The 12,485-nt window shown below is 57.3% G+C and overlaps 2 protein-coding genes across 17 annotated transcripts in view; one reads left to right on the plus strand and one right to left on the minus strand.

Moving 5' to 3' along the window:
* RNF123 (ring finger protein 123) overlaps positions 1-7,217 on the minus strand; it is a 31,041-nt gene extending 23,824 nt beyond the window's left edge. For 2 of the 11 annotated variants that reach the window (XR_008297145.1, XM_053219362.1), the window contains exons 1-10: positions 6,668-6,804; positions 5,068-5,185; positions 4,702-4,786; positions 2,017-2,096; positions 1,777-1,871; positions 1,333-1,387; positions 1,126-1,211; positions 768-854; positions 473-540; positions 151-276 (exon numbers count right to left, since the gene is read on the minus strand). Coding sequence is in view for 10 of the 11 variants with exons in the window: in XM_053219362.1 (XP_053075337.1) it covers positions 151-276; positions 473-540; positions 768-854; positions 1,126-1,211; positions 1,333-1,387; positions 1,777-1,871; positions 2,017-2,096; positions 4,702-4,786; positions 5,068-5,149 (764 nt within the window). In the remaining variant the exon portion in view is untranslated. Of the gene's footprint in view, positions 1-150; positions 277-472; positions 541-767; positions 855-1,125; positions 1,212-1,332; positions 1,388-1,776; positions 1,872-2,016; positions 2,097-4,701; positions 4,787-5,067; positions 5,186-6,366; positions 6,488-6,528; positions 6,808-7,068 lie in introns of those variants that run through there. The other 9 variants (XM_053219358.1, XM_053219360.1, XM_027038729.2 and 6 more) reach the window with 7 other exon arrangements.
* Positions 7,218-7,316: 99 nt separating this feature from the next.
* MST1 (macrophage stimulating 1) lies at positions 7,317-12,237 on the plus strand. Of its 6 annotated transcripts, none has more exons than XM_027038733.2 (18): positions 7,317-7,650; positions 8,285-8,432; positions 8,505-8,617; positions 8,701-8,815; positions 8,897-9,033; positions 9,112-9,232; positions 9,372-9,490; positions 9,671-9,839; positions 10,012-10,142; positions 10,225-10,327; positions 10,454-10,590; positions 10,676-10,711; positions 10,799-10,919; positions 11,086-11,163; positions 11,296-11,442; positions 11,524-11,630; positions 11,733-11,872; positions 12,000-12,237. In XM_027038733.2, the coding sequence occupies exons 1-18, from the start codon at positions 7,557-7,559 to the stop codon at positions 12,159-12,161; spliced, it is 2,178 nt and encodes a 725-aa protein (XP_026894534.2). In that variant the 5' UTR covers positions 7,317-7,556; the 3' UTR covers positions 12,162-12,237. The 6 variants fall into 6 exon arrangements, with proteins under 6 accessions (XP_026894534.2, XP_026894535.2, XP_053075343.1 ...); XM_027038734.2 differs by having other exon boundaries at positions 10,109-10,142; positions 10,206-10,327; XM_053219368.1 differs by having other exon boundaries at positions 9,112-9,228; positions 9,655-9,839.
* The last annotated feature ends 248 nt before the right edge of the window (positions 12,238-12,485 follow it).

Raw genomic sequence — 12,485 nt, forward strand, 5'->3', positions numbered from 1 at the left:
TCCCGGCACCCACCTAAGCTGTACTCGCCCCTCTCCCCTCAGCAACCATGGCCCACCACCAGCCCATAGAACTCCCAGAGCAGGGAGCCCCTCATCCCTGCTTCCTCAACAGCTTCCAGGCAGTCCACAGACTTCTTCCCAAAAGGATATCGCAAGGGACGGCTGCCAAAGTTGAAGGCCACAGACTCCTTAAAGGAAAGGCTGATGGCTGGGAAGTAGGCCATGCCCAGGCCCCTGGACAAGTTCTCAAAAGCGGTGCCCAGTGACACGCCATTCCTGGAGCAGAAGGGAAGGCCTGTGAGCCCGTGCTAAAAAGGATGTAGCCGAAACAGGCCAGTAAGTAAGGCTCTGTTGCGGCTGTCCACCCTCAGGCTATTAAAGTCGGCCTGGCCCCCTTAAAGGGACTTGGAAGCTGAGGGCAGCTCAGGGAGGTCCCAGAGGCCAGGCCTGTGGGAAGAGGCAGGAGACTCACAGGCAGAAGGACAGAGTGCCATCGTCCAGGTCGATCAGGCAGCTCACGATGTCTCCCGCTGCCCATGCCTGCCAGGGGAGGAGGCCTTACAGACATACAGAAGCCCAGCAGCTTGCCCACTCTGCCCCCTGGCTGTGTCTCCACTACCCCTCAGGGTAGGTGGCCATAAGTACAGAGCACCTGAATCTCTGCCCTCTCCCTTTGCCCTACAGTCTCTCGTGGCTATTTGGTGGCTCCCACCCAAGCTGTGAGGATGAACATGGGGCAAGCGGGTTCCAGGGGTCTTGGCCCTCACCTTGCCATAATTCGTTGTGGTCACATTCCACTTGCGTACCCGGTTGCCATCATAAGCATAGGAGTTGTGTGTATCTCCAACCCCCTCCTAGGGAAGAAGGGTCTGTGAGGTCCAGAGCCCACCAGCCGTCAACCTTGCACCCACAGAGTTCTAGAGAAAAGGGTTGATGCTCTGAGGGAAGGAGTGATTTCCTGGCCTGGGTTGCTGTTGTCCTAGGGCGGGGTGGGATGCATTCCTCCTCCAGAGGGCAGTCGGGTTACAGTTCCAAGCAGACCTCGTGTGGTCTGGTGGGTTGCCCGAGCCTTGATGAGGCCTGCAGCAGCATGTCTCCCTAGGAGGGGGCCTCTCTCACACGTACCTCCTGATTAAAGCGGCAGTTGATAGTGCACCAGCCAATCTGCATGAGTCCCTGAGAGGAGATGAGCACCTCGTAGACCCATTTCCCTGGAATAAACCAAGTCAGGCCTAGCAGATAGAAAAAGACTGCCTCCTGCCTCAGACCTGGGCCCACAGATCCCCTCCCAACTACCTGGGCCACAGCATGGTGGCCAGAGCATGGTCTCACCTTTATACACACACGTGGTTGAGCGGATAGTACCAAAGTTGCTGTGTCCAATCACCTGGGTGAAGAGTAGAGATGGTGAGCCTCCTCTCGGGCACACAGAGTGCCTCCCCAAAGAGGAATGGCCCCATCCTCAACTCGGGTTGTATTGGTGGTGCCTGCCTGTTCTAGCCAATACCGCACTGAGCCTGAACAAGGTGGGAGGGGTGGCAGCATGAGAGGAGGGGTTCACGGCTGTGATGGGAACAGCTTGGGGCTGGAGTTGCACCGAGTAGGTTTTAGGGTTGTAACAGGAGGGTTTGGGGGCTGAGGACTCAATGAGCACATCAGGAGGGGTTTGTGGCTGCAGCCCCATAAAAAAGGATAGAGAGACCAAGGCCACATCAGGAGCAGCTTGGGGCTGTCAGGAGGGGCTTGGGCCTGGGGCCTCGCCTTGCCCTCACTCACCCCTAGGAGGTCATCATCCACCAGAAGAAGCCCCTCGAAGCCACCTGTGTGGTCCAGGACCACAGTGGATGGGCCAAGCCGCCCTTCAACCTGTCCTGAAAGGGAGAGGTAGGTGTGGGGTCAGGCAGGGCACAGGGTCTGACAGAATGCATAGAGGATACTGTGTTCCCCAGGGCAGCCCCCAGGGCCTCCAGGGCCCAGCCTGGCTCCCCCAATCCCATTCCAGAAGCTGCCACATACCCTGGCTCTCCTCATCCTCATTGTCTACATGTAACAGCTGGTCCAGATGCTCTGGCAGGTTCTGGAAGTTCAGGGGTTTCCTGGGGAGAGCAAGAGGCTGCGAGGGGCCCAAAAGTCCTTGAAACCAGTCAGATGACACTAAACCCCTCTCCTACTCCCTTTCCTCTGAGCTTCGGACAGTGGCTGCCTAAATTCCAGAAAAAGGCTTGTGCCTAGTCCTATATTCTTGAATGCTGGCGGGGGGGAGGGGGGTCAGAAGGCTGGACTACCCACTAAACTAAAAAGTACCAGTCCAATGTGTACCTCAGGACTTAAAAAAAAAAAAAAAAAAAAAAGAGCCCTCCCTCAACCTTAATTCCCTCATCTGTAAAAAGGGAACATAGCTGTATGTCAGAGATGCTATGAAGATTCCAAGGCATAATGTGTGCTCCCTGCATGGCCCATAACCTACCCACCCCTAAAGAAGGATCTGTTGCTTTGCCTGGGAGAGGAAGGCTGGGAGAAGTACCAATCCCCAAGGCAGCCTATACCAATGACAGCTAGGCCAGCCCTTGATCCCAGGCCTGTGGTCCCAGCCAGGGAAGTTTATGTTGAATGAGACATGTCTTGGGAGGATGAAGGGCTGAGCCCTCTGAGTTGCTAGCTGACTCTGTCCTGTAACCACCTGTATAGGAACTAGAGCACCTGGCCTGCCTGTCTGCCATCAGCCCCAGCCAGAGGGGCTGGGGAAATCTGAGTGGCCCCCTTACATACCCAGCACACATGCTCAGAGGAGAAAGGCCTCTGTCTGATGCTGGCCAGCCCTGTCCTGAGTACAGCTGCTAAGAATAGCAGGGAATGGGGTGGCAGTAACTAGCAGGGCTCGAGTAGAACAGAGACCAGTGCCCATCTGGACGCAGCCCACAGACTGCTGGCACCTCTCTGCCACCTCTGATCCCAGCACTTTCTCCTTTCAATGGTCTAGAGGGTAGGCTCTGGAAGGGACATAGATGGGCCAAAGCACCAACTCTCTGGCAAAGTAGCTTCAACTGGCTCAGGAACCACATGTTCCCCAGTTGTGAGCTACTACTCAGCTGCCAGAGGTAGAGAGGCGTGAATCCTCTTCCCCATTCCTACTAACCCCCAAGCCAAGGTCAAGTGGCAGCCATGCAATGGGGTGCCCCACCAGTAGCTTGGAAAGTTCCAGTCAATCTCCTCTCTAAACACCCCAACAGGCCCAGGGATAAAGGCTTCTGTCATGGCAGTGCTTACCGGCCCCCACCTGGGAGGCCTGCTCTAGTTTGCCCGCTCTCAAGAGCAGCTGGGGGCAGCTCAGCCTCAGCGAGTGCCTGCAGCACTGTCCTTTGGCCAACCCAGCACTTGCCTGCCCTTTTTGGATCGCCTACGTCCCAGCCCAGGGCTCTGCATCCACACAAGCACTGACGGATGGCCCTGCCACCTGCTCTCCCTCCTGGCAGCCACAGAAGCAGTGGCAGCAGGACCATTTCTGATATCACATGAGGTAGGGATCAGATGGCCTTGGAAACAGGCCAGGAATGGGGCTGGAGTGGAGGTGGGCAGTAGCTCTCCATAAGTAGGAATCCTATGGCCACCACAGACATTTAAATGGAAGACGCAACAGCACTGCCCTTTGTGGCTGCCCAGAGAGCAGAGATTGTGGAAGGCAGGAGAGCCCAGCTGGTAGGAGGGCTGAGAGATAGGGACACCCATGCCTCACTGCAGGAAGGCAGAATCCACGTGACTCTCTGAAGAAGTAATGTAGCAAGAGTCTTAAAAGTGACTGCAGTTCAAATGCTCCAGCCCATGATTCCAACCCTGGGCATCCTCACAGCGGCACTGTTTACAAAAGCAAAAGCCCCTCTAAACCAGGGCAGTGCTAAAGGCTACAACAGACCCCTGGCCCTAAAAGATGCCCACCAAGATTAATTTGTAATACAGAAAATAAACACTCAGGAGATAACGTTTAATGACAAAGAGTCTAAACTTCTATACACTTTTCAAGGTGTGGGATTGATCCACTATCTCAATGGCAATAATGGTTTAACAGGTTATCTGGATAAAAACTTACTGAATTTTACCCTTCAAATACATGTAGTTCATTATATGTCAATTATTTCTCAATAAAACTTTAAGAAGAACTGAAGGTGACAGAAAACTTTAAAAAAAGTCTATACAGCATAATCCAAACTATACACATCACAAGATAAGAAAAACAGAAAAATTATGCTCAAATGGTCAAGTTAGAACAAGACACACAGACGTTTTTTCTTCTAAGTTTCTGCTCAAGTGCACTTGTAACTTTTTTAGGAACAATAATGTACTCAACTTTCAAGGAAAAGGGGCTTGGTAGGGTCTGCACTTTATAGGTTCAGGTGGCAGCTACGGAGGACTGGGGTGGGACAGATGTGCAGGCAGGTGCATGTGGGGACCAGATGCTGATTGTGGAGTAGGAGTGAGGTGCTCTCCTGAGGACTGAATGGGCACCACTTCCCTAACCTCCACAACACCCTCAGAAAGAAGGTACTAACATGGCCAGAGGAGATGAAGATGCAGAGTCCAGAAGGCAGACTCTCTGGCCAGAGGTCTCACAGCCAGGAGCAGTAGAGGGAGAACAGAACCCAAGCCAGCCTACCCAGAGGCTCTGGGCTGGTCCTTTGGAGTCAGGGGCTACCCACATGGCCATACCTGCTGGTGGCTGCGGCGGGCGCATGCTCAGGAGAGGAAAAGATGCGGTGCAGGTAGTCATTCAGTAGTTTCTCCTGCACAATACCTGTGCCACAGGGCAGAAGAAGAGAAGGGTCACACAGTCAGTGTAAGCTCCTAGACTGGGCTGGCTCTACAGGCTCCTGGTCCTAGGCCAGCCACAGGGGTCACAAGAGCAGTCATGTTGGGTGCGCTGCTCCATCGCGGCTGATGGAGAAGAGCTGGCTCACAGGTACAAGGGGTGCAGCAAGGTTTGGAGCTCACCAGACCTGGGACTTTACCGCCTTTGTGTTTTCCTTCTCCTTCCCTCAACACAAGGAGCCTCCTCCCAGACACGTCAGCCCTTACCTGTGACCCTGGATTTCTCAGCATCTGATGTCAGCCGATAGCTCTTGCGGGAGAAAGACATGCTGGACCCCTTAGATGCCATCCTTCATTTCTTGTGGGCAGCCAGCGGTCCTGGGGGCTGAGCCGGAGGCAGAGCCTATCTATTTGAGGCCAGCCAAGGGCCCCCATACCCACCTCAGTTCTGGGGCAGCAAGAAAGCTTGGGAGCAGGTGAGACCAGGTACATGCACACTCACACACAAGCCAACCCGGGGCAAGAAACCAGGGGTTCCCAGCTTCCTACACAGGGCTCCACCATGTTCCAGTGCTCAGCACAGGGCCCAACGGAGAGCAGTTGCCAGATATAGGTTTGTTAAACCAAACTAAATGTCTCAACCCCAGGAAAATCAGACCAAACTGTCCAAAGTGAGGTGGCCTAGAGACAGAGACCCTGTATCCTTCTCAGTTGTAAGCCACACTAGGTCTAGCTCATTCCCAGTAGAGAGAACCCTACACCACATTCCCCAAGTGTGGTCCATCATCCAAGGGCTTGGGGCCATCTCCACCTACAAGTCCTACTGATACCTAAGGCCAGGATCTTCCCTTCTCTTTTCCAAAGGCCTTGTTCCCACTCACACACACAGCCTCTCATCCATCATCTCAGCTCCATCAGAGCACCACCCAGCTATCATTGCAGACCCTGCTGGTCTTCCCAGTGCTGTCCATCCCTTACATGTCATGGTGTTGCTGCAGCTGCAGACGCACTAAGTCGCTGGTAACTGCCTCACTGATCTACAGCTGTGCTGTCCCCAATACAGTAGCCATTAGCCATATGTGACTATTTAAATTTGAATTAAAACATAAAAATTAAGAATTCAACTTCTCAGTTATATTAAGCACATTTCAAGGATTCAGCAGCCACATATGGTTAGTGGTTACTGTACGAGACACTAAAAACAGAACATTTCCATCATCACAGAAAGTTCTGTTAGACAGCGCTGGTCTACAGCCTGGCCTTCTAGCACTGCCTTAGACTGCACTCCCTTCTCCGCAGCCCAGTTCCTTATCTCACCTCAAACAGGTCCTCCGTTCCCACTACACACCCTTGCCCATTCACAGTCTGCACCACGCCCGCCCCTCGAGAAGGTGACTGTCCCGCCTTGCCTCCTACCACGGGCCCTCCGCTGGCATCCATGACCGCTGCGCCTCTCATACCAGAGTAGGTGCAGGGCAGATTAGACCTGATCACTCATTTGATCAGCAAACCTTCCAGACATCCACTCCGGGTGTCAGGTGCTGAGGACCCAGCTGATAGGCGGACCTTGACTTTGCTCGGGGATTCCCTGCCACGTCGATCCTGTCCAGCCCCGCCGAGGAATCCGGGCTCCGGACCGAACCGACCCCATCTCGGAGCCCAAGGACGCGAAGAGCAGCGCATGTCTCCCCCAAGTCGCCCCCGCCCGGCCCCAAGCTCCGGAGAAACCTTCAGGTCAACTCCAGCCCGGAGTCTCGCATCACAGGCTGTAAGCCCTGAGCTGTGAACACCCTCGCCGGGCCGGCCGCGGGTGCGAGGGAAGCCGCGGGGACCCGCCCGACTCGGAACCCAGCCGCCCCTCACTCACCCCCAGCCTCGGCCGCGGCGCCCCGGCTCACAACATCCGCCCAGCCTCTTGTCTACGGCGCGCCTCCAGGGCCAAACCGCGCGCTTGCCGCGCAGGCGCACCAGTCAGCGCCGGGCGTCCTCGAGGGAGCCCCCTCGCGGCCTCCAGCCGGGTAGTTCAGGGCCTCTGCGTCGCCGGACAGCCCAACCGCCTCTGACCTCCGCCTGCTCAAGAGAAGCACCTAGCCTAGCCGGGTCGGAATGCTATGTACTAACTGGAGCCCCAGGCCGCCTATCGCAACTCCTACCCATACCTGGAGGCCCAGCCCAGAGGTTGCTAGGACATTTGAAAGGCTATCTGCCAAGGTCCCTGCAACCTGTCACCCCCACTTCCATTCAGGCCAGACAGGTCGCCTCGCTTACCTTTCCTGGGATGGCACCTGTGGCAAGGCGAGGGGAGCCTCTCTGGGCCCTGCTGCCAGGGGCGTGGGCTGACCTGCCTACAGCTGGGGCAGATAAGACAGCAAAAGGGGAAGGCTGCTTTGAGGCTGGGTCAGGGAACATTTGCCACTTTACGAGGAAAAGCTGAGGCTCAGAAAAGATTAATATCACACCACCCAGGGGCTCCCCAGCCTCTGGCAGCAATTATGTCCACACTAACTTCCCCTTCAGAGCAATGTGAGCTTCAGGGTGTCTCCATCCCTACCCCAAGTGTGCCCACTGAAACTTTCCAGCACCTGCCCACTACATAGGCCAGAGTAAGGGGCTTGACATTTCACCCAGGGGGCCTGAGGCCTGGCTCCACCCCCATTCCTGCCACTGGGTCTCAGGTCAGGCTCTAGCAGGCCTGGGGTGGGGGTGTGGAGGCAGAGCCACCCAATCCTGTAGGGACAGGTTTCACAACTTCCCGGATGCGGCTGTGGTGGGTCACAGTGCAGCCTCCAGCCAGGAGAATGGGGTGGTTCCCACTGCTGCTGCTTCTGACACAGTGTTCAAGGGTCCCTGGTGAGTGCCCCGCTCTCTGATCCCCAATTGCCTTCAGGAAGGAGTCAGCCCTAGCTAGGCCCAGCCTGCCATTCAAGCCAGGAGCTCACTTTCCCACTAGGCATGGAGCAATGAGTGCTCTTGGCTTCTTGTGCGGAGCTGGGCAGCCCCTGCCTATTCAGGCCTGAGTTAGAACATCTGTTGTAGCACTGAGGCAGCATTGAAACGGCACAGATGCATGCACACGTGCAGGCAATTATCCCTCATGAGCCTGATCTAACCCTCTAACCTAACATATGCCCTAGAGCTGATGAGAGCTCAGACTTGGACTCAGAATGCCTGGGTTGAGTCTTTGCAGGGTAATTTAACAGCCCTGAGCCTTAGCATTCTCATCTGGGAGATGAAATGAGCTCCATAGGGCAGGCACCACCACCCACTGCTCTCATAAAGTGTAGGTTTTAGACCTGAGCCTAGTACTTTGCCCACTGTTGATAACTACCATGTCTGGGCCTGCTTCTCCCACCCTGTACAGGGGTGTGACCTTTGAACGTACCCACAGGGTCCATCCCAGAGGCCTTGTAGCTTTGATCCCCTGAATGAACCAAGCATGGATGTGCTGATATAAATGCATTGACATGCATGCCCATCCCCGCAGGGCAGCGCTCGCCCTTGAATGACTTCCAGGTGCTCCGGGGTACAGAGCTGCAACACCTGCTACATGCAGTGGGGCCTGGGCCTTGGCAAGAACATGTGGCAGATGCTGAGGAGTGTGCAGGGCGTTGCGGGTCCCTACTGGACTGCAGGTGAGTGGCCACAGGACTAGATAAGACTGGGTGGCAGGGGAACCTGGGTGACTCTGTGCCTTGTCCTCCCAGGGCCTTCCACTACAATGTGAGCAGCCACGGCTGCCAACTGCTGCCATGGACCCAATACTCACCCTATACACAGCTGCAACGTTCAGGGCGCTGTGATCTCTTCCAAAAGAAAGGTAAGTGGCTGTGGAGAAGGGTGGGCCATGGATAGGGCTGCTGAGGCCTCAGGACTTACTGACAATGGGTCTCTTGCTCCCAGACTATGTGCGGACCTGCGTCATGGACAATGGGGTCAAGTACCGTGGTACGGTGGCCATCACCACTGGCGGCCTACCCTGCCAGCGCTGGAACCACAGGTTCCCCAATGACCACAAGTAAGATACCTCCCCTCTGTCCTTGCTGGCTGGCTCCTGCCCCCACCCCAACACGCATTGAATTGCTGCTCTCTGCACCAGGTACACGCCCACACTCCGGAACGGCTTGGAGGAGAACTTCTGCCGAAACCCCGACGGGGACCCAGGAGGTCCCTGGTGCTACACGACAGACCCTGCAGTGCGCTTCCAGACCTGTGGCATCAAGTCCTGCCGGGAAGGTAAGCCGCTCTGGGTCCAAACTGGAGTGAGGAACATGCCCACGCCCGTCCACGAACCCACCGGCACTGTCTCTCCAGCCGCTTGCGTTTGGTGCAATGGCGAGGAGTATCGCGGGGCAGTGGACCGCACCGAGTCGGGACGCGAGTGTCAGCGCTGGGACCTGCAGCGGCCACACGCGCACCCCTTTGAGCCCGGCAAGTACGTGTGCGCGGGCTCGGCACCTAGGAGGCCAGGCTAGGGGAGGGGCCAGGACTCCAGGGGCTGGACCAGGTAAATAGCAGGGGACAGGCAGTGCCCGAGTCCCGGGGTTTTGTTCACGCCCTGCTACCGCCCTCAGGTTCCTTGACAAAGATCTGGACGACAACTATTGCCGGAATCCGGACGGCTCCGAGCGGCCCTGGTGCTATACCACCGACCCGAAGGTGGAGCGAGAGTTCTGCGACCTCCCTCGCTGCGGTAGGGCACGGGGGCGGGGCCTGGGAGGGCACCCAGGAAACGTGGGGGCGTGGCCTGACTGCGGAAAGAGGAGCGATTGGGCGTGACCCGGAGGTGGACCCACTGGAGTTGGCCTCGGCCTCAGCCCCAGCCCGGGTCTCAGCTCCCGCTCAGGCTCCGACCAGCCTTGGTCCATCCAAGGGTTGGAGGCACAGCCGCGCCACGAGGCCACGACGCTCAGTTGCTTCCGCGGGAAGGGCGAGGGCTACAGGGGCACGGCCAACACCACCGCCGCAGGCGTACCCTGCCAGCGGTGGGACGCGCAGAACCCCCATCAGCATCGTTTTGCTCCGGAGAAATACGCATGCAAGTGAGGTGCGGGCCGCCGCTGGGGGCGTGCTCCTGCGGCGGGGACTTTAGGAGAGGGGTCCTGGGCGGCGCTTGAAGAAAGACGGGGGTGGGGGGGGGGGCGGGGTTCCAGCCTAAGGCTGGCTGGCGCGCGGGATGGGCCCCACCAAGAGCTGAGGGAAGCGCCCGCCCAGGGACCTTCGGGAGAACTTCTGCCGGAATCCCGACGGCTCGGAAGCGCCTTGGTGCTTTACGTCACGGCCTGGCATGCGCGTGGCCTTCTGTTACCAGATCCGGCGCTGCGCCGACGACGTGCGGCCTGAGGGTAAGGCCCAAGCTGAAACTGGAGGCCTGGAGCGGGAGGGCTGGGGCGAGAACTCGCCAATAGCCATCCCCGCCCGTCACAGACTGCTACCACGGCGTGGGGGAGCAGTACCGCGGCTTGGTCAACAGGACCCGAAAAGGTGTCCCGTGCCAGCACTGGTCCACAGAGATGCCACACATGCCGCAGTGAGTCGGCCCGCGCGCCCGGCCCCTCCCCTGCCGAACCCTAAAGCGGTACGCCGTAGCCTCTCCAACTGGAGCCCGGCAGGGTCAGGATTACCTTGCTAGGATTTTACTCCCTTGCCCACTCAGGTTCACACCCACCTCTGCCCCCCACGCGCATCTGGAGGAGAACTTTTGCCGGAACCCGGACAGGGATAGCCATGGGCCCTGGTGCTACACTACGGACCCGGGTACTCCGTTCGACTACTGTGCACTGCGGCGCTGCGGTAAGTGACCCTCCCTCGGGGCCCCGCCCCCAGCCTCCACCAATGAAGGCTGGCTCCCTCAATGCAGGTGAATTGGTTCTTTCAGATGACGACCAACCACCGTCCATCCTGGAGCCCCCAGGTATGCACTTGGACCAAGTGTGGGTTGGGGTCTCTTTGGGGCCTTCCATCTAGTTGGGAGTTTCCCGCGGCCCATCCTGTCCCCCAGACCAGGTGGTGTTTGAGAAGTGTGGCAAGAGGGTGACCCGCCTGGACCAGCAGCGCTCCAAGCTGCGTGTGGTGGGGGGCCAGCCTGGGAACTCGCCCTGGACAGTCAGCTTGCGCAATCGGTGAGGCACACTGCCTCTCCTCAAGAGAGGAGCTGAGGATATATCCTCCGTGCTAATGCCAGGGGAGTGGGAACCTGTCCCTGGCCTCAGAGGTCCTGGCCAAGAGATGGCAGGTCCAGCCTGTGTCCCAGTACTCACGCTTTTCTCCTAATCTCTACTCCTCCAGGCAGGGCCAGCATTTCTGCGGGGGTTCCCTAGTGAAGGAGCAGTGGGTACTGACGGCCCGGCAGTGCTTCTCCTCTTGGTGAGCCTCCCTTGGATTTGGGGACCCAGTCCCACCCCCCTGCCTTCCTCTTCTCCTTAGCCACCTTTCCCAGGTGAGCCTTGGGGCAGCAGGCTGCGTGTCATGACTGATCTAGCAGAGCTTCTCCCCCAGCCATATGCCTCTCATGGGCTATGAGGTGTGGTTGGGCACCTTGTTCCAGAACCCACAGCCGGGAGAGCCAGGCCTGCAGCAGGTCCCAGTGGCCAAGATGGTGTGTGGGCCCTCCGGCTCCCAGCTTGTTCTGCTCAAGCTGGAGAGGTGTGTGACAAGTCAAGAAGGTGTGAGGTGGGGCTGATCCTTGGGGGCTCACATCCTGAGTGCCCTCATTTCCCATTAAAGACCTGTGACCCTGGACCAGCGAGTGGCACTCATCTGCCTGCCCCCCGAGAGGTATGTGGTGCCACCAGGTACCAAGTGTGAGATCGCAGGCTGGGGTGAGACCAAAGGTAAGAAAAAGCACAGCACAGCGGCATGGACTACCCCAGGCCAGGGGGCCTAGCCTCAAATTCTATCCAGAGGCCCTCTCCTTCCCATTCCTCTCACTGTAGGTACAGGGAATAACAAAGTCCTAAATGTGGCCTCGCTGAATGTCATCTCCAACCAGGAATGTAACATCAAGCACCGAGGACGCATACGGGAGAGTGAGATGTGCACTGAGGGACTCTTGGCCCCTGTGGGAGCCTGTGAGGTCTGTACCAGGGTCCCATTCCCAGCTCAGGGAGGGTCTGGGAAGCTGAAAATGGGCTACTTTATCCACAAGGGGGCTAGTCTCTGCCTTGGCCTAGGGCTCTCTTACCAGTTCTTCCATCTACCAGGGTGACTACGGAGGCCCACTTGCCTGCTTTACCCATGACTGCTGGGTCCTGGAGGGAATTATAATCCCCAACCGAGTGTGCGCCCGGCCCCGCTGGCCAGCCATCTTCATGCGTGTCTCTGTGTTTACGGACTGGATTCACAAGGTCATGCGGCTGGGTTAGGCCCAGCCTTCAATCCCATTTACTTTGGAGAGAGAACAAAGGTTGTTGTCAGACATAAAGCTGCCTCTCCTCTTTACACCTGTGCAGGATGCTTCTTAGCCTCTGCTAGGAAATCAGTTGCTGTATGCACGTGGTTCAAGCCCAGCATAGCTGGGTTAGTAGACCTGGTTTTTAGGACTACCTTAGCCTGTGGCCACTGTGGAAGAGCAGGGCCTCACTAGTTCCCTAGACAAATTGGTGGTAAGAGAAGGGTGGTGTAGGGCAGTTTCTAACAGAAGGAGCTGCTGCAGAGACAGCTAGCCTGGGAGTATCCCAGTTGGCCCT

Source organism: Acinonyx jubatus, chromosome A2 (assembly GCF_027475565.1).
Source record: "Acinonyx jubatus isolate Ajub_Pintada_27869175 chromosome A2, VMU_Ajub_asm_v1.0, whole genome shotgun sequence".
Lineage (NCBI taxonomy): Eukaryota > Metazoa > Chordata > Mammalia > Carnivora > Felidae > Acinonyx > Acinonyx jubatus.